Source organism: Schistocerca americana, chromosome 7 (genome assembly GCF_021461395.2).
Source record: "Schistocerca americana isolate TAMUIC-IGC-003095 chromosome 7, iqSchAmer2.1, whole genome shotgun sequence".
Lineage (NCBI taxonomy): Eukaryota > Metazoa > Arthropoda > Insecta > Orthoptera > Acrididae > Schistocerca > Schistocerca americana.
Genome location: NC_060125.1, coordinates 619917947 through 619942480, shown reverse-complemented (window position 1 = coordinate 619942480; position 24534 = coordinate 619917947). Strand labels below are relative to the sequence as shown.

Genomic DNA, 24534 nt, shown 5'->3' with positions numbered 1-24534 from the left:
CCTGACACTCCACTTCTCAGCACAGCACAAGAGGAAAGATTTTCTGAAAGCTATCAGTTCCCTCCAATTGTTGTAACAATAGAAGAAATAGGTTTGCCAACATATGTTCTTTATATGCTCTTGCATTTTTAAAAGTGTCAGTGCTGCCAACTCTTATAATTTACAGATTAGAGTAAAACTGATCAACTACTGGGCTGTTTGTAGATGTGGTTTTTTTTATCTGTGGTTTGCCAGCAGGTATCAAGAGCTGTGTTTGTGCTCCATAGGTCAAGGAAAAAGTCCTATTCCGCTCTTTGGAATTGCATTTAATATATATATAAAATAGGGAAATACGGAAGCGTCCGATCCCGCCCGTCTGCTTTTACCCATGACGTCACAAATATGGCGGAAACAAAAACAAACACACACACTTTCCACAAGAAGCCTAATGACACTAACGGGACAAGCGCGGGAAATGGGGTGATTTGGGTGGAGGGCAAACTAAATATAAACAAATTTAGACGCCTTGCGTAGCTACAACGTGTAAGTGAAGACAGCCATGCACGAATACCCACCCACCTCCCCAGGGGTCGTAACCCCTGTAACCCATAGAAGATAAAGATGCTTCAGTGGTTGATTAGTGTTTTTTGTCTTTTTAAAAAAAAAAAAAAATCTCACGGGATAGAACGAACAGATCAGAAAGATAAACATAATAAACTAAAACAGAAATTGGAGGAAACAGATAATTAAAATAAGTAATAAGTGTTTTTAAATTTAAAAAAAAAATCTCACGAGATAGAACGTACAGATCAGAAAAAAACGTACAGATCAGAAAAGTAAATAAAATAAAACAGAACTGGACACAGCCACACTCAAACCAAACTCCGTGCCGTCACGACGTCACACACGACAACACCCTTACGTCACGGGTCAAAGCCGACGCGTGGGATCGGACGCTTCTGTCGACCCTAAAATAGTGGCTGTAATGTTATATCCTAAGTTGAGGGTTTTTTTTCCATAACATCTGTTTTGGGATGGTGCAGTGTTCTGTATTGTTATGTATTTAGCTTGTCCCAGCCCTAAACTCTCTATTTCCCACAGCTGTCCTGTTGATTTCATTTTATTGTTGGAGTGAGATGTTCTTGTGTAGTTTTTTATTTTTGTTAGAATTTGTTGGTTTCTGAATGTTGTGCAACATCACCACCATTTTGTATACACTGAAAGTTAGCATTTCCATCACATTGATGACATCATAGGTAACAGTTGAGAGGAATCAGACGTTTCTCTAATGAGAGTGTAATGTTACCAACAACCCAAAGGTTGTTTGAGCACAGTGGTCATAGTCTGTTGGTGTGCCCCGTCCTCCACTTGTAATCTTGGCTGTGACGACAGATTGACACGTAGCATAACAAACGAGGGGTTGAGGAGACAAACTGATCTCTACATTTGCGACATAACTGACATAGCCTACTTTTTGATATCAGAGATAAAATTGCAACTGCATTAGTCAATTCCTCAAAATAATATTTTGCTCAGTATTACTCACAGTCATCATATAGGAACTATAAAAAAGCGAGGGAAGGTGTAGTAGTGTGTAACTCTTACCACCAAGCCTTTTCACAAATGATGCTACCGAAGATTGTTATTCACAGCGAGATCCTCCCAGTGCCTAAAGGAGGGCATGGGACACTAGATTTATTTCATTCCTTGTTTTGCTACTCCTCAAATTAATGCCATAACAATTCTTTTTAGTATAGTTCTCAATATGCTGATTAGTTGTAAAATAAATTAATGCCATGACAATTCTTTTTTGTATAGTTCTTGATAAGCTCATTATTGTAAATTTACTAGGTCTTAATTACCCAGTGAGCAGAGCTGCAACTATAAGACTGTCATAGCATTAAATAAACAGCAAAAGAGAAAATCAACAAATGAAAGAAATCATGTGTCTAATACCTAACTAATGTGTTAATCGGAATAATATTACTTGGTCCACACAACATGAACAAATGAATTACAAATTTATACTGTTATCTAATACCCGGATTCTTTAACTGCTACTTCTTTCTTTTATTCAACACGTCCACTCCTATACTGCCAGCGGTTTATATATTTGTTACGGGGCTGGAGTTATTGTGCTAAATGGTAATCAAATTAACCTTTATTTATATATGCCCACTATGGACATTCTTATACTCTTACCTTTGCCATCTTCATTGATACGGATATCCAAATCAGGTATGTGCATACTAACATGTCTAACAAAAGTCTCAACATCATCGATTTCATAAGAACAGTTTTTCCATTCACAAACTAAATGAAGAACTTGTTCCTTAAGCCACAGACGTTTTCCTTTAATAAGCATTGAACATTTCCCATTGCTTGTCTTAGAATCACTTTCATTCCCGTCAGGAGAATCCACATCTTGCTCTTCCACTGTTGCTGTTACCTGACGTTCTTCTTTAATGCTTTTAGTTGGAATGTTTTTAGCAGGATACAATTCTTGTGATTGATTTACCCAGTTTCTACAGTTCTCAAGAGCGTCAGAGCGTCTAAATGTGTTTAATTCATTATTTTCCAACGGCAAACAATCGTTTCCATGTTCTGAGCTGTGCTCGTCGTCTGATATTTCTAGTGATGTTCCATCTTCTCTAGAAGCATCTGCATTCATTTCACTTGCAAGAACACGATCGAAAACACACTGAGGGCTGCAACTACCATCGAATTTCCGTTTTACACCTGTAGGGAGCATAAAAGACAAGTGTTATCAAACGTTCATTTACCATTACATCTTAATGTGAAAACAAGCCTTTATGACATATACATACCTTTATGCGGACTGCAATCATTTATCGTTATTAATTTGGTACTTTCGCCCATTGTGGGCAACTCATTCCACGATTTATATAAATCTCGAAACAGACAATAGTTTTTCTTCACCTAATTGGATTCCCTCCTCTTCTTCCCGCGCGCCTTGTTTCATACATTTAAAACTCCCACAGGTTCATGACTCTCCAGTCAGGTAAACAATACTTCTATAAGTCAACGTTAGGTTCTCAAACATGTGACTCACAGACTAAGGCAAAAATAAGAAAAAAAATGACAAAATCAGTATCGAATTGCTTCCCAACATATGCAAATTCGTATGACTATAGTTACTACAATCGCAAAGTGAATTAGTGTCGCAGCTGATGTCAGCAAGAATGTATATCTTCTTATCATCTTTGAGAACTCTAGTGCGAAATGAAGTGCTTTGATTGTATGTAGCAAATTAGCAGAATGGTGACTGAATGTTTAGTGTAGCTGTGTGATTCAAATGACTTTTGAAGTTGATGAGTAGTGTGTCGAAGTAGATGTCACAATATCGGCTGCACACAGAAACAATATACACGTGTTTAGTAGTTAATATTTAATATAGTTACTTGTTCCTTCATTGAATATTGGTTGACATGAATGTAATTAAAATTTGTGAAGACATGAAGGACGCCGTTGAATTATTTTCACCGCAGGGACTTTACCTTAAACCTATTGCAAGACTGAACATTTCGGTTCAACTGCCACTAATGAAATTTACCGGGAAAACTATTACTAATTCGGAATTAATGGACAAGTTGAAAAGCATGATTTTTCCTGACGAATTCATTACCTTAAAAGTTGTTAAGAGCACATTGGAATTCATACGATTCGAAGGTGAAATTGAAAATAAATCTTGTTTGCAAAATGTCATAGGGAGATTGGATACTCGCACGTTGAAGCTAGCAAATTTCAGCGAACCCTTGAAGATACGAGCGGCAGAGGCAAAAATAGTGTTTCCTACCAGGCATAATTGGGATGCTTATTTCAGAGACGCAAAGAACATGAATGAGACAAAACATGGAGAGAGACCAGACACAATATATATAAGCAACTTGCCGTACAAATGGTTCACGACGAAAAAGGATATTATAAAGGGTATTATAAGACCAAGTGAATATATTCTTCAGAAGGTTTTTGAAGTATTTGGTGACGTGAGATGCATTGACATACCAGCTACAGATCCATTTAGAAATAAAATGAAATCGCGCAAAACAGGAATAAATACATTCTCGTTTGACCAAGAGCGTACATTTGAAGCATATATACAATATAAAGAATACATTTGCTTTGTAAAAGCAATGGATTCTTTGCGTGGTATGAAACTGCTGTACAAGGAGGGAGACAGAGCATACACAGCTAACATAAAGGTAGAACAATTTGAGCTTACATTTGCCTTATTTATTCTTAAATAGTCTCTGTGTTTTCAACCATTTAAATCTTTCTACTGGACTTCATCACAGTGTATCATGCAGTTTAACTGCTAGATGTTGAAACATTGTTGTAGTCTTAGGTGCTATTTTTAATCATAATGATGAATGAGATTTAAAATCTTACAGGGATTTCATTTTCCATAGTTTGTAGCATCATATTGATGAAAAACCTCCTTGACATGAAACGATTTGTGGCTTTTGCTATGCCTGTGGACAGTAGTTAAGACACACATTTTTTTCTGTTGTTCAATACCAAGTTCCTTAAGTCTCATCATGAAGGATTGCCATCAGGGATGTGAATTAAGTGAAGTTATACATTAATTGACAGAAATATCAAGTGCAGGTTACTTTGGGAAAGTATACTAATATCCAATTACAACTAGTGTTTACTGCTTGTCAATTATACTAATTGAATAACAGTGTGTACTGGCTACAGCTCTGTCTTACTGCATTCTCAACCGATGCTTCCCTTTCATCTCTTATAACTGCAGTCTGGTTTCTGTACAAGTTGTAAATAACTTTTTGCTTTCTGTATTTTATCCCTGGTATTTCAAAGAATATATGATGAATTTCCCTAATCAGTATAAGGAGACATACCATACACATAAGATACATGTCAGAGTGTAACAGTTCCTTATTTTAGGCTTCCAGACCAAACTGCCATTGTCACACTGCTCACAGATACTTCACTCTGCTGTGAAAACTCACTGGTCAGTAATGTCACTTGCGCTGATCATAGGCCACAGAGCCCTCCCGCTTCCCCCGTAGTGCAGAGCATTGGAAATAGTGAAGATTGGTAAGTGTCGTCAGTTGTGGAGACCATGCAAAGATGTGCGTGACCAGCTGTGTCATGCCGGCTTGTGATGCAGAACATGACTCGACTGTTTCTTGGCTTCTGGTGCCTGACAGTGATGGTGTAGAGATAATATCATGCCATGTGAGTGGGGGGTCACTGGGGATTCCGAAGTGGGTTACAGTGTGTGCAGGTTGTGACTGAGTGAACTGGCTGGTGCAATGCCTCAAACAGTGTTGGAGACAGAAAGTGGCTTAGTATGAAGTAATGGCTGGCTGGAACCCTGTGCCAGAAAGGGCCATCTGCCGACAGTCGAGAGGATAAGCCTCTGTAGTCATTTTGTGGTGGTGGTCAAGAAACATGGATGAGATGGTAGGCATGTCAGGAACATCACTGTGTCCATCTGTTACGAGGTTGTCAACAATTAGTTTGATGCTTACGTCTTCGGGATCGAAGTTACTGATGTAGAGTGTGATGAGTGCCAAATTGCTGGGCCACATAGAGACCAATGTCTTGCTGACAGGGGAGTTGCCGTCTTGTGAGCTGTCAGGATTTGTAGGCCACGAGGCAACAGGGTTGAGTAGGACCCATGCGAGTTTGATTCTGTGCAGAGAGACCATTATTTTCTTGTTGAGCAAGATATCAAAGATATGTCGGCTGCATTTAACAACTGGAAACGGTCCAGTGTATACTGGCTGTAGAGCTGGCCAGATTGTGTCATCACTAGGGCCCGGATTTTAATTACCTAAAAAAAAGTGAAATATGCAAGCATTTATGACCTAAAACTTACATAAATATGACCTTAAAAATAAAATATGACTTAATGGAAGTTTATTTAAAGCATTCTTGTTTGTTTATTTAATTTTTTATTCACCATAAAGTAATACAAAATTCACTTCTCAAAATATTGTTAGTATAGTTCTTTCTTCCTGTAGGGTTTGTGGCTAATTTGCACCTATTTTTTGAATGTCTGAATGTTTTATTTTCTAAACACAAAGTACAGTGAAAAGCTCATCTATCGAAACTGTAAAACAATGTTTTTATTTCTACATAGTATTTAAATTGTTTCACAGTATTTAATACCGTTTGTCAATCTTCAGTATCTGCAAAGTTGTACTGGATCACAAGGTACATTTTCAGGTTTTCCATTGTCAAAGATCTATGGTTGTCGCTGAGGATAGTTTTGTACCTGGAAAAGCTCCTCTCCACTTCACAAGACGTCACTGGAGCGTATTTGATGGCAGCCAGGTCACTGGAGTTCAGCTTTGTTTCAGTATCTTCAAATGTTGTGGCATTCCCTGAAAGACTGTCACTAATTTTGTACAGTGTAGAATATCCAGGATTCCGTTGGAGAACACTTTGCAATTTGGTTTTCACTTTGTAAGCCACATGACCACGAGCTCGACCCAACTCACTCTGCACATGTCGCACAATACTCAGGGCCTCACATAGCTGAGTGCCAACAGCTTCCAGTTGTTTGATGGTTTTTGATATCACTGAAAAATTGGCGTTTATGTATGCCAAGTTTCGAGATAATGTATCTGTAAAAACTTCTTTCATAATTTTGATAGCACTTGATTAATCGCTATCAAGCTCACAGAAGATTGTCTTTATTTGGGCGTAGTTGTTGCAGTAATACTCAGCAGCATTAAGCTAAGAACCCCATCGTGTAAGAACAGGTTTAGGTGGGAGGGGCGTTGAAGGTGCTTGTTCCTTGAATTTCTGCACCCGTAGCGGAGCCTTCACATAGATTTTGTTGCCACAGGAAATTAATTTGTCCACATCAGAGTAATTTGATCACACCTCTTCGGCAACTCTGTGCAACGCATGTGCAAGGCAAGTGGCGTACACCATACTGGGGTAGAGAATCAGAAGCCCTTTAGCTGCTTTAGCCATATATAAAGCACCGTCTGTTACAAGGAGCAAAACGTTGTCTCTTTTCACATCATCCGGCCACAGTAGCTTCAGAGAGTTGTCAAGCAAAATAGCAATCGTCAAATTGTTTACCCTATCGAGAGTTTCACACGTTGGTAGGAACACATCTCCAGGGCCATCAACTTTTAGAACACCATCATCATTTGCAATATATCGCCCACTGATATCCGTAGTTTCATCTATCGACAGCCAGATCTTTTGCTCAGCAATAGTAATTTGTATTTTGTTGAGCATACATTGTAGCATGTGGATAAATAGTTCTTTCTCAGTGTAGATTCATCTGAAACTGTATGTGTTGTGTACTTCTCCAAGAACCATCTGAAGCAATGATTTGTTGTAGTTATGCAGGTTAACGCAGCTAAATGACAGGTAACATGATTTAAGGGACAAAATAAACTTGTGCTTTATTCGCACAACATATATTAATACATCTGACTACCAAATTATATTCCGTTGCCCCCAACAACAAATATGGAACATGTATATTCCATAGAGTCTAATGCACTCTGCACATCATATCTTGTGCGCCACTATGCACGCTGGAAAAAGTTTGTTCACCTATCCCCAACAGGATTCTTCAGCTTTTCCAATGGGATGTTGCAGGACACCATCATCTCACACAAATCCTTGCAGAATGATTAGACGGTTGACGATTGACCTATCTGTTCAAATAACAGTGTTTGCATGCTGTTATTTTCAGCAATTCATTTCACACAGCTGCTGTGTTTAGCAGTATTACAGTGTTGTTGCACATTTAAGCGCTTTTCTGCACTAACTTTAACTTCACACAGCTTACAAAATAATATTTTCCCATCAGTACTAAAGAACTTCTCTCCAAATTCTCAAACATATCCTCGTAACTTCATGCTGTCGGAACACTTTGCTTTAGCGTGTTGGACAGGGCAATGGCTGTATTCAAACTGGTTACTGGGAACACCTGTGCGACTGCGATGATTATTATAGCAGAAGCCACCTTTGTTGGCTCTGAGAGCGTATTGTCGACTCTGCACAATGTTTTATGTTAGCGAAACGACTGTTGTGTTATACCAATTTTCTGCTACAGTCCTGAGAAATAAAGCTGTGTACTAATTTATCTGTTTATCTTCCATAATAGCACATTAAATATTGTCTCATGAGCAACATATTCATTTTCTTATTCGTGTGTTCCGTAAGATATAAGAAAAACGGTATATACATTTTTGGCAAAAGTTGACAGAAATATAACCTATTGTATTAAGTTAGCCACAAAATGACCTATTACTAAAAGTTGTTGAAATATGACTTTATATGCACAATCAAAATACACTTTTCGGCACTAAACTGCCTAGATTTGTGTATAAATTGTTCTAAAATTCACCCTGTAGTTCAGAAAAAAATATGACTCATTAGAATCTGGATGCTAGTCATCACATAGTGGCAGTTTGATAACACATTGTGTACAAAGGTTTTCAGAGTGGTGTGTGCCATAGGCGGTGGTACCTGCAAATTTTCAGTGTGTGCTTCACTCGTTGCACTAATGCCAGGAGGTCTGCAGCTCCGGTAGTTGGTGTCAGTATGACGAATACTGTTGGGAGCGTTAAGGGATTTGACATACAGGACTTCCACAAGAGAAGCCCATAGGTCCTCCTTAAATGCCACCATGGCGAGGTCTTCATCCACTGTCAGCCGTGTCACACGAATGTGGTCTTCAGCATACAGTACCAACACCCCATAAGCCCTTTACTCTGTGGGTGGTATGTGGTTGTACGGTTGTGAGTAATGCCACAGAGGTGGCAGAGTGCATCGAACACAGGGGATTTGAATGCTTGCTTTGGTCTGCCATATCTGATTCAGGACAACAGTCGATGAAAGCTCAAGCAGTAGATTCTAGTGTGATGTCTTTCGAGGCTTGGCTTTATCCAGCCTGAGACTTGATCAGTTATTGACAGTAGATATGTGAAGTGTTCAGATTCCAAGAGGGGGCTGATGAGGTTGAGGTGCAAGTGCCGAAATCGAGCATGTGGTATGCCATTGCAGTCAAGAGGAAGCCTCAAATGACAACCAAACTTGCTACATGCTAAGCATGTCTGTGGCCAGATGCAGCAACATTGTTTGATGGTCAATGAAACAAACCATTCGGTTAAGAGTCAGATTGTTGCTTGGACACCTGCGTGAGCTAGGTTGTGGAGGCGATTGAAGATCGGATGATGTAGGGGTGATGGGTCGTATTCTGTCCTGTGAGTCCTCAGAGAGGAAGCGAACATCAGTACCGGGAATCCCTCGTCCTTCTACATGTATATCTACATACATACTGTGTGTGGTGGAGGGTACCCTGTACTACTAGTCATTTCCTTAACTGTTTCACTGGCAAACAGAGCAAGGGAAAATGTCAGTCTGTATGAAGCCTGATTACTCATACCTTATCTTTGTGGTCCGTACACAAAATGTGCATTGGTGGCAGTAGAATTATTTTGCAATCCGGTTCTCTAATATTTTTTTTCAATAGTGTTCCTCAAAAAGAACCTTCCTTCCAGGTGTTCCCATTTGAGTTCCTGAAGTATCTTCATAGTGCTTGCATGTTGTTCAAAGGCAAGTGCTTCCCCAGAGCACAATTTACTGTCCATTTCAACCTTGTCCGTAATTCCTCTCTGTCCATCATATTGGAACTAAATGATGTCAGTTCATTGTTAAGCGAGATGCTAACAACTGTTGATTTGATCTTTCTAGCAGAAACTCTCTCCTAGTTGTCTTGACTGATTTAATAAAGTCATTAATCTTTGTCACTATGATAACATTATCACTAATGTCTCTCTCTGTACTGCCGCAATTGATAAGGTCCAACCTGTTTGTAGCTATAAGATCCAAGACACTTCCATTGCTTGTGGGTTGCCAAACTAGTTGCTTAAGATAGTTTTTGGAAAAGTGTTCAAAACTGCTTCGCAAGATTGTCTGTCTACACCCCCTTTAATAAATCCATAGATGTTCCAGTCTATACCCAGTAAGTTAAAGTTGTCTCCAACTAGTACTGCATGATCTGGGTATTTACACTCTACTGACAATAGACTTACTGTGAATGACTCTAAAACTGTCACAGTGGAATCGAGTGACTGGTAAAAATAACTAACAATTAACATGATTTGACCTGAAATTGTTATATGTGACCAGATAACTTCACTGTCGGTCTTAATTTTGACCTCATTAGAAACAATATTTTTGTCAACCGCAATAACTCTGCTCCTCCCCAGTTTTCAGTCCCAAGAATAATTAGAGCATGAGAACTTTCGATGCATAAATTAAAGGTGTCACTGTCGAATAAGTCTGTAATTGCTGGCTCAATATCTTGTTCATCAGCCAGTTGGTGTAAACAGGGTAAGTGAAATAATACTGACACACAAGAGATACTCGGTGAATATGTTTTCAGTTCCATGTAAGTGATGGATGTCCATTGTGTATTGCACGATGAGATCAGAAGTGCAAAAGTGGCAGGGGTTCACATCCTTTGATGGTTCATGTATCATGGTGCTGAATGGTTTGTGATTTGTATAGATCACAACATGTCTTCTTTCAATATTGTCTCTGCAATAACGAACTGCTTCATACACAGTGAGTAGCTCATGATGGAATGCAGATCATTTTGATTGCGAGGTCATGAGTTTATTTTAGCAGGAGCAGAGTGGTTGCATTTCGTCTGCCACAACTTGTTGTAGGGTTGCTCCGGTGGTCTAATCCCTAGTGTTTGTTGTGGCCATGAGCTGTGAGTCTGGTATCAGATGTACTAATGCAGCTGCTTTCACAAGGCCAACTTTGGCGTGGTTGAATGCAGCCCACATGGTAGGAATCCACACAAGTTTCCTCTCACATTTTGAAGTTACCACCACATGGGGAAGGCAATGTCTGTAAAAGTTGAGGAAGCCTAGAAAATGTCATAGGTCTTGATACATCTGTGGGATTGGTGAGTGTAGAATGAGTTCTGTCTGTTCTGATATGGGTTTGACACCTTCAGCATTGAGGATGTGTTGGAGGAATGATCACAACAGCTTTCTCTTCATTAATAACCATACCCAGATATCAGAGGACAGTGAGAACTAGTTAGAGATGCTGGGGGTTGGCAAAAAGATTAAGATGTCATCAAGGTACACTCGACAGCAACTCAGTTTGAAGAGAACACTGTTGATAAGTCATTTCCAGGCTTGAGCTGCATTTTTCATTGTGAAGGGCTCGAAAATAAACTCGAAGGGGCCAAAAGGTGCAATGATGGCACTCTTAGAAACGTCATCTAAATACATAGCTAGGGCTTTCTGCAATCAGTGACACTAAGGACAGTTGCTCCCCTGAGGGAATGTGTAAAGTCTCGAATGTTAGGGATGGGTTAAATGTCATCTATTGTTCAAACATTGAGGATTCTGTAATACCCACAGGGGCTAACAGAATGGTACTTTTTGTAACAAGTTTGATGTATAAGGTCTAGGAGCTGTTTGGACGGCGAACTATACCTGATTGTAACAATTCATTGACCGAAACTTCCTGGCAGATTAAAACTGTGTGCCAGACCGAGACTCGAACTCGGGGCCTTTGTCTTTCACAGGCAAGTGCTCTGCTATCTGAGCTACCCAAGCACAACTCACGTCCCGACCTAACAGCTTTACTTCTGTCAGTACCTCGTCTCCTACCTTCCAAACTTTACAGAAGCTCTCATGTGTGAGTCTTGTTTGGGTAACTCAGATGGTAGAGCACTTGCCAATGATTGGCAAAGGCCCCAAGTTCGAGTCTCAGTCCGGCACACAGTTTTAATCCGCCAGGAAGTTTCATATCGGCCCACACTCCACTGCAGAGTGAAAATCTCATTCTGGACTTCATTGACTGCCTCTTTTGCTGCTTATAGAAGAGCTGGAACCAGTCAGCATGCTTTGTGGTGAACTGGTAGAGTCATGAAAATGTGATGCATCATACTGTTCTGGATGGCACACTGCTGAACAATCGCTCATAATGAGGAGGGGGTGGAACACTGGGGCAATGCAGTTGGTACTGAGGCAGAAGGTGCCATACTAACCTGTGAGAGATGTGGTGTGGTCGATGGTGCTGGTGGTTGACTGCCTGAGGTTTAGGCATGGGGATAGTTGAGAGGCTCTGAATCAGTTCAAGTGCTTACATGAGTGCAGCTAATACATCATGGATGTGCTGGAGCAGGTTTGCATTTTCAGCCTGGAGCATCTCCGACATGTTTCGAGGTGACGTCAGTGTGTCTTCGTGATAGCCTCCACAGTTGTAACAGTCTTTTACAGTGGCAAAGCACATGTCAACATTGTGCTTGGGAAGGCGGACAGATCACGAAGTGGTGTGCGCTGGAGAAAGGCGGCGAGGAGCCAAAAGCCCCAGGATCTGACGACAGGTTACGTGGTGTAAAAGCGCCATATGTTCCAGTTCTGGGGAGGGTGGAAAATATCAGGAGGAGTCAATCCCCACAACTGCTTCACTGACATCAGTAATGGAGGAGGTCTGCTGGTATGGTAGATCTGTGATGAGTAGTAAAATATTATGTACTTTTCTGCGCATAGAGATCGGAGAGTTGTTGTTGGCACAGAGCTGTAACCCAGTTGTATCTGCGAACATGTCATTTGGTACTGTGCTAACATTTTATCCTGTATCTACAAGGAAATAAACATATGAGTTGAGTTCAAAATCATAGTCTTCTGTCAGTCAGGGTGGTCAGCATGGAGAATGTGCATCCCAGAAATCACATGCAGAGACAACTCACTGTCTCAGTGTGAGCCAATTAGCCTACAGTGGGTCACGTTTAAAATATAAGAACCCACAGGGACACTGGCAGTTGGACATGGTGTTGCTGAGTTGGGTGTGGTACCAGCACAGCTGTGCCTTTGATGCAAGGATGGCGATCAGCGTAGTGTTGTCAACAGGAGTGGTGGTGTCGTGTGCAGCCCACAAATTAGTGCCTGGGCTAAAGCAATGGTGTCACAGTCAGTTGTCATCGGCTCTGGTTGGACAAGTCTGGCGCATGAGGCAGCCAGTCGAGATCGGGTGTTCAATGGGGCAGGTGGCGTCCTTGTAATTAATGGACTGCCTATGTTGCAGTATGGTGAACATCCTATCTGTGGTGCTGTGCTTCTTGTTAAGTGGTTCTGCTTCATGTATAGTCATCATGAGTTGCAGCTGTGTAGACAGTTAAACGATTCAAAGCACCCAAAATGTGGCATGTGGCATCAGATTCGTGTCCAGTAATGTCCATAGCACATCTGAGATTGGGTATTATCTTATAGTTGTTTCTTTTAGAATGCTTGGCGAAATTGTCTCGATGTGCAAGATAGGTGTTGAAGCAAGGTGGATTTGGCTATTGTAAATTTGTGGTGCTTGGGAGGCGCGACTGTGATGTCATTGATGATGTCGGCACACTCAGGTAGATGGCAGATTAGTCACAAACAGGGAATTGTCATCCAAAATTCCTGGTAATACAAACATGCGTTCTGCTGATGCATACTAAAGTGCCAATTGTACCAGACAAAAAAGTGGTTGAGAAGCAAACCCTCAAAGCAATGTACCGGCCATAGTTGGTGGTATTAAAGGAGCCACGCAGGATGGTACTATGGACGTGTCCTGAATCACTCCTGGCACAGTTGTAAGTCCTGTGATGGTGTCTTTATGTCGTGCGAGATGGTCCTGTTGTCAAGCAGTGGTCACAACATGGTTGTCTTGGGGTCGGTCGTAACAAACACTAGCCAAACACCAGGTCCGAATCTTGCAGCAAGTGTAATAATAGGTCGGTTGATGGCAGCCATTATTGTTGATGTCCAGAGGTATGACACTGTGCAAGGAAGCATGTGTAATAGTACACAGTTTAGATTTTAGCACTGGCTGTCAGTTAAGGTGCTGGTAACACCAGTATGCACATTACTTGACAGAATCCATGAAGCACAGTCACACAAAGCAGTTTGCATGATAAGTGCAGAGTAAGATGGCTACATTATTTTTGCTTAGTAACTTTGAATAGAATGGAAAGTTCTGTTGGTGCATTTGTCATGGTAGTTGTGATGGTAGATTTCCCTGATCGGTATAAGAAGACATATCATAATTTGTAAGTGACACGATATAGAATAACAGCTCCTCATTAGCACGGAGCACCATACAATATAACCACATCACGTCAGGTTCTAAACCGAACTACCTTGCTCGTCTCACTCACAGATACTACACTCTGATGCGGAAACACTCTGGCCATCAACGGCATTAGCATTGATGACCCACAATTGTGTTCCAGCTTTCTGTAAATCTGCAAATACTATAAATGTATATTTGCCTTTCTTCAGTGTACTTTCTAAGATAAGTCATAGGGCCAGCACAGCCTTGTGTGTTCCTACATTTCTGCACGACCCAAACTGATCTTCCTTGGGATTGGCTTCTGCTAGTCTTTCCCATTCCTCTGTAAATGATTTATCTCAATATTTTACAAATGTGACATGTTAAACTGATGGTTCGGTAACATTCACACTTGTCAGCACCTGTTTCGTTTGGAATTGGAATTGTGACATTCTTCGTGAGTCTGTGGGTATTTCTCCTGTCTCACATATCTTACACACCAACAAGATGGAAGAGTTTTGTCATGGCTCGCTCTCCTAAAGTTCTGAATAATTCTGATGGAATGTCATTTACTCCTGAGCCTTGTTTCCACTTAGGTCTTTGGTGCTCTGTCAAATTCTTCTCTTAGTATCTATCTTCCATCCCATCTTCACCTACTTCCTCTTCTCTTTGTTCTCAAGTTTGTTTCTCTTACAAAGACATTCTATATATTCCTTGCACCATTCAGCTTTACCTTATTGGTGTAGTACTGGCTTCTTGCCACCTGAGCTCTTGGTATTCATAGAGCTGTTTCTCTTTTCTCCAAAGATACCTGTAATTTATGATTTGGTGGCATCCATCTTTCCCCAAGTCTGACATGCTTCTTCAGCTTAGCATTTATCACACAAATATGCCTGCTTTAACATTTTGCACATCCTGTCAGTCTCATTTTTTTTAGATGTCTGTGTTCCCATTAGCTGTCCATCATGTGCTGCATTTTTATGTTTTCTCCTTTTGTCAGTTAAATTCAGTATATCTATAACATTGTTGTGTACTGCACAAATTCACCAGTGCCTGGTCCCATACACGCATTCCTATCCCATGCACCAGCTGCCTATCCCTCCTGCATTTCTATACTGCACACCACCTGCTTCCCTCCGAGCCATTAGTCATCTCCCCCCCCCCCCCATCCTCCCTCCCTCTTCCTGCCTCCTTTCTCCCCTCACCCATTCCACCCGATAACACGACCCCTCGTCCCAGTCAACCTGCAGAGCTATGCTCCAGACATTCCAAGCATGCGCTGTGTGTATACTGAAAAAGTTAAAGATTTGTTTAATGTGCACATTAATATTACCCAAAATTTACATCCCTCAGTCAAAATAATGATAAAGTATAGAAGTGACTAATAAAATATTCTGCTCTAGTTTTGAAAATTGGGAGGTGTCTGGTATTCTGCCCGATATTTGGCTACAATCTTTTAAAGACTTTGCACCGAATATGAAAATGCTTTCTGAACCCTAGGTGGTGATGCATAATTTGTTTGGAAATTATTTCTACTTGTACTACTATGGTTATGAATTTCAGTCTATCCTAAATTCACTCATATTATTAGCCATAAATATAACTAGGCACTAACTATACAAGGTTTGTGAGAAATGTAATGAGACTGACAACCCTGCTAGTGATCTGGCAGTGCTGTATTCTACTTGTGGAGGCTGGTGTGTTGATCCCTTCCAGATGCTCAGTCCAAATTCCAGCTCTGTACAGCCATCATGTGATTTTTGAAAGTGCCGTCACTAAAGTTGTTTTTTGTTACCTATTACAAAAATGGAACAGTGGAATTTAGAGCAATTTTCTGCCATTAAGTTTTTTGCTAAACTTGGGGAATCTGAGCGTGTGATCTTTGGAAAGTTGAAACTGGTCTGTGGGGAATGTTCCTTATCAAGAGCACAAGTTTTTCACTGGCACAGTTCATTTTTGGAAGGATGAAAATACAATGAAGATGAACCTCATTCAGGGAGACCTCCAGCTACAAAAACCGACAAATATGTCGAATGTGTGCATGCTCTTGTGAGATCAGACTGACATTTAACGATAAGGATGATGGGTGAGCCATTAAACACATCAAATATTGACCAAAGTTTTGCGCATGAGAAAGGTTTGTGACAAACTGGTGCCGAAAAACACACAACTGAGCAGAAGGAAATTGAGGAAATGTGTCCATTGATCTTCTTGAGAGGATTGCCAATGAACTGTGATCACAGGTGCCGAATGCTGGATTTTCCAGTATGATGCTGAGACAAAGTGGCAATGTGAGGAATGGAACAGTGAGACATCTCCTCGACCAAAAATAGCTCCAGTGAGCAAATCAAATATCACAATAATGCTGGTTTGTTTTTTTTTTTGACTGTAGGGGCATTGTTTGTGCATAAAGAATGTGTTCCTTCAGTACAAACTGTCAACAAAGTCTTTTACAAAGACAGTATTATGAAAAGGAGATATTGATACACACCATACAGTGAAGATGTTGAGTCGCAGACTGCTAAACAAGTAAGCTCTCGGGCCAAAAGGCAATCTCTGAATTTGACTCCATCGACCTCCTGACCCCACCGACACCCCGCACCCCTACCTTCTACCTTCTTCCTAAAATTCACAAACCCAATCATCCTGGCCGCCCCATTGTAGCTGGTTACCAAGCCCCCACAGAACATCTCTCTGCCCACGTAGATCAACACCTTCAACCCATTACGTGCAGTCTCCCATCCTTCATCAAAGACACCAACCACTTTCTCGAACGCCTGGAATCCTTACCCAATCCGTTACCCCCAGAAACCATCCTTGTAACCATTGATGCCACTTCCTTATACACAAATATCCCGCACGTCCAGGGCCTCGCTGCGATGGAGCACTTCCTTTCACGCCAATCACCTGCCACCCTACCAAGAACCTCTTTCCTCATTACCTTAGCCAGCTTCATCCTGACCCACAACTTCTTCACTTTTGAAGGCCAGACATACCAACAATTAAAGGGAACAGCCATGGGTACCAGGATGGCCCCTTCGTACGCCAACCTATTCATGGGTCGCTTAGAGGAAGCCTTCTTGGTTACCCAGGCCTGCCAACCCAAAGTTTGGTACAGATTTATTGATGACATCTTCATGATCTGGACTCACAGTGAAGAAGAACTCCAGAGTTTCCTCTCCAACCTCAACTCCTTTGGTTCCATCAGATTCACCTGGTCCTACTCCAAATCCCATGCCACTTTCCTTGATGTTGACCTCCACCTGTCCAATGGCCAGCTTCACACGTCCGTCCACATCAAACCCACCAACAAGCAACAGTACCTCCATTACGACAGCTGCCACCCATTCCACATCAAACGGTCCCTTCCCTACAGCCTAGGTCTTCGTGGCAAACGAATCTGCTCCAGTCCGGAATCCCTGAAGCATTACACCAACAACCTGACAACAGCTTTCGCATCCTGCAACTACCCTCCCGACCTGGTACATGAGCAAATAACCAGAGCCACTTCCTCATCCTCTCAAACCCAGAACCTCCCACAGAAGAACCACAAAAGTGCCCCACTTGTGACAGGATACTTTCCGGGACTGGATCAGATTCTGAATGTGGCTCTCCAGCAGGGATAAGACTTCCTCAAATCCTGCCCTGAAATGAGATCCATCCTTCATGAAATCCTCCCCACTCCACCAAGAGTGTCTTTCCACCATCCACCTAACCTTCGTAACCTCTTAGTTCATCCCTATGAAATCCCCAAACCACCTTCCCTGCCCTCTGGCTCCTACCCTTGTAACCGCCCCCGGTGTAAAACCTGTCCCATGCACCCTCCCACCACCACCTACTCCAGTCCTGTAGCCCGGAAGGTGTACACGATCAAAGGCAGAGCCACGTGTGAAAGCACCCACGTGATCTACCAACTGACCTGCCTACACTGTGATGCTTTCTATGTGGGAATGACCAGCAACAAACTGTCCATTCGCATGAATGGACACAGGCAGACAGTGTTTGTTGGTAATGAGGATCATCCTGTGGCTAAACATGCCTTGGTGCACGGCCAGCACATCTTGGCGCAGTGTTAAACAGTCCGGGTTATCTGGATACTTCCCACTAACACCAACCTATCCGAACTCCGGAGATGGGAACTTGCTCTTCAATATATCCTCTCTTCCCGTTATCCACCAGGCCTCAATCTCCGCTAATTTCAAGTTGCCGCCACTCATACCTCACCTGTCATTCAACAACATCTTTGCCTCTGCACTTCTGCCTCGACTGACATCTCTGCCTAAACTCTTTGTCTTTAAATATGTCTGCTTGTGTCTGTATATGTGTGGATGGAGATATGTGTGTGTGTGTGTGTGTGTGTGTGTGTGTGTGTGTGTGTGAGTGTGAGTGTGAGTGTGAGTGTATACCCGTCCTTTTTTCCCCCTAAGGTAAGTCTTTCCGCTCCCGGGATTGGAATGACTCCTTACCCTCTCCCTTAAAACCCACATCCTTTCGTCTTTCCCTCTCCTTCCCTCTCCTTCCCTCTTTCCTGATGAGGCAACAGTTTGTTGCGAAAGCTTGAATTTTGTGTGTATGTTTGTGTTTGTTTGTGTGTCTGTCGACCTGCCAGCACTTTCATTTGGTAAGTCACATCATCTTTGTTTTTAGATATATATTTCCTGTGTGGAATGTTTCCCTCTATTATATAAACAAAGATGATGTGACTTACCAAATGAAAGTGCTGGCAGGTCGACACACACACAAACAAACACAAACATACACACAAAATTCTAGCTTTCGCAACCAACGGTTACCTCGTCAGGAAAGAGGGAAGGAGAGGGAAAGACGAAAGGATGTGGGTTTTAAGGGAGAGGGTAAGGAGTCATTCCAATCCCGGGAGCGGAAAGACTTACCTTAGGGGGGAAAAAAGGACGGGTATACACTCGCGCGCGCGCGCACACACACATCCATCCACACATATACAGACACAAGCAGACATATTCAAAGACAAATATATATATTCACGAAAACACAACTTACGCACACATGATCACAAGACTCTAGCTGCCAAGGCCAGACTGCAAGCAACAGCACATGATGGGAGAAGCAATCATTGAGGTGGGGTAAGGAAGAGACTGGGCTGGGGAGGGGTAGAGGTAGCGGGTAGGTGTAGGAAACAGTGGAGTTCTGCTTGTGAGAACATGAAGGGGGGAGAAGGTTGGGCAGCTAGGTGCAGATAGCAGATAGGAGGTTAGAGGAAAGGTGGGAGATGGGGGAGGGAGCCGAAAAGAAGAGAAGTAGAAAGACTGTAGGTGTGTTGGTGTAACAGAAAACTGTGTAGTACTGGAGTTGGAACAGGGAAGCGGACAGGTGAATGAAGGACAGTGACTAATGAAGGTTGAGGCCAGAGTGTTACAGGGACACAGAATAAATTGCAGGGGCAGTTCTCACCTATGCAATTCCGCTGGTATTGGTAGGAAGCATCCAGATGGCATAAGGTGTGAAGCATTCATTGATGTGGAGAGTGCTGTGTTGGGCAGTGTGCTCAACAAGTGGGTGGTCTAGGTGTTTCGTAGCCACAGTTTGTCGCTGGCCACTCATGCAGGTAGATGACTTGTTGGTTGTCATGCCCATGTAGGACACAGCAGAGTGGTTATAGCTTCGTTCATAGATCACACGACTGCTTTCACAGGTAGCCCTGACTTTGATGGGGTAGATGATACTTGTGAGTGGACTAGAGTAGGTGTTGGTGGGAAGACATATGGGACAATTCTTGGATCTAGGTCTATTACAGAGATATATGAGCCATGAGGAAAGAGGTCTGAAGCAGGGGTGGGGTAGGGATGGATGTGGATATTGTGTAGATTCGGTGGGCTTTGGAATACCACTGTGGGAGGGGTGGGAAGGATAGTGGGTATGACGAGAGGAAGTCTAAACCCTGGCAAAGACTGTGATTCAGTTGCTCCTGTCATGGATGTTACTGAGTCACAAGGAAAATACTCCTTTGTGACTGGACCTTGAGACTTTGGGAGGTGGCAAGGCTGGGAGGGTAATTTCAGTCTGTGATGGCCCGAGTGAGATCTTTGTTATATTTCAAGAGGGACTGTTCATCACTACAGGTACGAGGTACAGTTGACTAGGCTGTATGAAAGGATCTTCATGGTATCTGAGGGGGGTGCGATGGGGAGGTTCCCTTGTGAGAAACATTACTGCTGGAGAGAAGGATGCTGATTGCCTGAGTTGTGAAGCATCCATTGAACTCAATTGTGTTGTATTCAGCTGCATGTTGTGCCACTGGCTAATCAATTACGTTTTTAGTTTCTCCTGGTGTGTGCACACGTGCGCCCCCCCCCCCCCCACCTCCCCCCCGCCACACACACATGAATGATGTCAGAAGTTATTGAAAGTGAATTTCATAATTGATGGGTGAGGTAGCATAAACTCTGCCCCTCTGTTTTTTGACAGGTGATAGAGCAGGATTCCATGCAGAATTAAACGAAAACCACCATCTATTTATAAGGCTACTTCCTAACTTAGTTTCAACAGTTTCCTTAATGACACTTTCCCAGTAGCTGGAAGTGCATGTCGGAATCTTGGTGTTGTTATATCCCATAGGATGACAGTGCCGAGATAATGTTCTGCAATAGCAGATGTGCTCCGCTGTTGTAAGTGTTTGCCACTTATGCTCAGTACACACCAGTCCTCCAGAGTCCTGATAGTGACCAATACATGACATCCCGCAACTGCAAGGAATGCGATAGGCATGTGCCTTTTGCAAACCAAGATCATCCTTTACAGAACCTAAAAGGATGCTGATCTTAGGTGGTGGTCAAAACACACACCCACTTCACATCATATTTCCACAAAATATGATTAATCCTGTTTGAAATGCTCGCTGATTAAGGCAAAAAGACCGCAGCCCTTGGTATCACCTCGGTATGATGATCACTCACTCTGTGTGCAGTTGGTCGATAATGCAACACACATCTAATCTGTCTTTCATTGTAGCCATTCTGACAAACTCTCTGGGTCTGAGATGACATGAGTCCCGTGAATCAAAGTACGAAGTACCCTTTTACTTTGAGTAGGTGATGACAACTGTCAGCCTGCAGATACAAGCCAATGTGAATAGGCTTCCTGTAAATGGCATGTCCCAACGTACCATCCACCTTCCTCCTGACCAACATATCGTGGAAGGGAAGACAGTCATCATTTTATACTTCCATCGTGAAACAAATATTTGCTTGGATTGAATTCAGGTTTTCTAAAAAGTCATTCAAATTCCCACTACCATGAGACCAAACAACAAAATTATTGTCTGCATATCTGAAAAAACCATGCAGTTTTCAAAGCCACAGACTCGAGGCATGTTCCTCACAATTTTCCAAAACGAAATTGACAGTAATAGGAGACAACGGGCTTCCCACTGCTACTCCATCTGTCTGGTTGTAGTACTGGTCATTGAATAAAAAGTAAATGGAAGTCAACACATGTCAGAATAAGTTCATCAATTCAACACCGAACCTAACCTTAATTAACTGTAACAAATCAGACAGAGGAACACGACTGAATAAAAAGACCACATCAAGATTTATTAGAGTCATTCAAAAACATTCCCTCTAATCGACATACAAAATCCACCAAGTCTGTGTTCACACCAACGTACTAAAGGGATCAACAGAATAGCAAGGTGTTTTGCTATGCAATGTGTCGGAGCATCAATGTTACTCACAATTGGACAAAAAGGAACCCCTTTCTTGTCAACTTTGGGGTGGCCATATAACCTACAGGGAACAGCACAGTAAGAATTGAGACTGGATAGTCTTCGGTGATAAGGAACTTTTCTTCAGAAGGTTGTTAGTCTTTCTCTCAACAATTTTTGTGGAGTCAGCACTTATCGTGCGATACGCTGAATCAAACAGTAAACGTCAGAACTTTTTAATATAATCCTGCTTGTCAAAAATGTTAGTGTTGCCCTTGTCCGCAGGTAAAATAACAATGTCTGGATCAACTCTAAGTGAATGCAAAGCACCCTCTTGGGTGGATGTGCTCAGTCAACATGTGACATGCCTCTCTCCTAGCATCCTCTGCAACATCAGGAGGTAGTTGAAAAACAGCCTATTCAACATAACTGGTATAATCAATGACTGACATGCCTGGAAGTCAATGCAAAATTTAAACCTTTCCCTAGCACTGATAAGGCTGCATCATCAAAGCTTTCTCCTTTATATTTGTCACAGATGATTGAGTTGCAAACTTTAAACCTATCTCTAGCACAGATAAGGCTGCATCATCAAAGCTTTCTCCTTGACATTTGTCACAGCTCGTCAAGATATAGTATTAGGCTCCAAGCCACGGAAAATTTCAAACTTCACCAAGTGCCAGGCAGTTACAGAATGCAATTCCCAGTTGGACTGTGACCTTGAAGCACAAACCAGCCAATCCCAAGAAAAAGCTCCAATTTTTTAAGCAGTCATTAAATGAAGCCAAAAAAATCCTTGGAAACAAAACCCAACTATCGATGAGTGTAATGGATCCTTACATGAACAAGAGCAAGACCAGTGTGTTGCTTGATGTGATTGGTGGCAGGAGAGAATCTGATGCACAACGTTGGAATAATATTTTGATCACCTCAGAAAAAATGACAACATACATTGCAATTTTCCTCTGCTGTTGCAAAACGTATGCAACCTCCATAAGCAATAATACACTTCCTCCCTATAGAGGTAAACAGTCTGAGACTTTTCTCCTGACATATGTGATGTTTAGATAACTTACGGGAATTCAGCTGGGTGACACCATCTAGAACCACAGTTATTTTGACAGCAGCAACACACTGCCATTTTCAAGGCAAAACTGCAGTAAGCAAGTGCTGTGCAAGCCAGTTTAATAACTCAGTTTTCAGAGAAATTCCATAAAGATAACACACATTAGCCAATTTAATACCTCGGTTTTCAGAGAAACTATTTGAAGATAACACACACACACACACACACACACACACACACACACACACACACACACACACACAGAGAGAGAGAGAGAGAGAGAGAGAGAGAGAGAGAGAGAGAGAGAGAACACTAGCGCCATCACAAAAATCAGATGACCTTTATGTAACCTGGAAGGACTCTGATCTTAGATGGTGGTCGAAACACACACTTCACATCATATTTCCACAAAATACGACCAATCCTATTTAAAATGCTCCCTGCATAAGACAAAAATGCCATAGACTTTGGTGCCACCTCGATATTATCGTCACTCACCCAACGCACAGTTGGTTGATAGTGCAAAGCATGTCACTATTCTGACAAAAGGTGACTTTGTTATGGGCTAATTCAGCTGACAAGCTCTCAGGGTGCTATTCTTGTCTAATATAACAACACTGAGATTCTGGTATGCACTTCCGGCTCTTGGGATAGTTTTATTAGGCAATCTGTTGAAATTAAATTAGAAAGTAATCATATAAATGGAGGCAGTGATTTTTGTTTAAACTCTGCATGGAATCCTGCTCTCTCACTTCTCAAAAAAACAGAGGGAGAGAGTTTATGCTCTCTGACCCACTGATTATTAATTACACTAGTGATAACTTCTGACATTGGTCAACTGTTGTTTGTGATGGTGCTAGTGTTTACAGTGTGTGTGTGTGTGTGTGTGTGTGGGGGGGGGGGGGGTGCACGTGCATGCGTGTGTGTGTGCTATCTTTACAGTGTTTCTCTGAAAACTGAGGTTTTAAATTGGCTTGCACAGTACTTACTTGCTGCAGTTTTGCCACAAAAATGGCAGGATGTGTTTGGTTGAAATATAAGACTGTTGTCGACGACATACCCAGCTGCATTCCCAGAAGTTATTGAACAAATATACTGTTGTCCACAGTTTGGTGGTGGTCTTTCATTCTACTGTCACAATGACATAAAAATCTATGTAGTGATTGAAGCAGAGTTGGTGTATGACATAGCTGCTCTCAAGCTGGTCCTACCTCTAATGGGAATGGGGTATGCCTGTGACAGGACTGGAGTAGGTAATGCTGGGTAGGTGGATTGGTCAGGTCTTCATTTGGGTTTTCCACAATGATATGGCTTCTGTGGCAAGAGTTTTGGAGTGGGAGAGGCTTAGGAATGGGCCTAAATGTTGTGTAGATTAGATGGATGATGGAGTACTACTCCAGGAGGAGTGGAAAGGATCTTGAGTAGAATGTCCCTCATTTCTGGGCATGATGATAGATAATCAAAGACCCGGCAAAGAATATGGTTCAGTGATTCCAGTCCAATGTGATATAAGGTGAGTAGGGAGGCATTCCTTTGTAGTTAGTTCTTCGGGGTGATGGGAAGATTATGGGTGTATGAGGATGTGGCATCTGTTTGCTGACTAGGTTTGGGGTATAGTGTCTGTCTGTGAAGGCCCTTGTGAGACATTCAGCATACTGGGCAAGGGAATTCTTGTCACTGCAGAAATGCCATCTGTGTGTGGCCTGGCTGTATGGGAGCAGTTTCG

General features: G+C 42.1%; 2 protein-coding genes across 2 annotated transcripts in view; one reads left to right on the top strand and one right to left on the bottom strand.

Annotated features, from left to right (window-relative positions):
- LOC124621783 (histone H4 transcription factor) overlaps positions 1-3178 on the bottom strand; it is a 110472-nt gene extending 107294 nt beyond the window's left edge. The window contains exons 1-2 of the mRNA XM_047147218.1: positions 2808-3178; positions 2182-2718 (exon numbers count right to left, since the gene is read on the bottom strand). Of these exons, the coding sequence (XP_047003174.1) occupies positions 2182-2718; positions 2808-2859 (589 nt within the window). The 5' untranslated portion in view covers positions 2860-3178. The remainder of the gene's footprint in view (positions 1-2181; positions 2719-2807) is intronic.
- Positions 3178-24534, top strand: part of LOC124621780 (A-kinase anchor protein 17A-like) — a 125324-nt gene continuing 103967 nt past the window's right edge. The window contains exon 1 of the mRNA XM_047147216.1: positions 3178-4202. Within this exon, the coding sequence (XP_047003172.1) occupies positions 3429-4202 (774 nt within the window). The 5' untranslated portion in view covers positions 3178-3428. The remainder of the gene's footprint in view (positions 4203-24534) is intronic.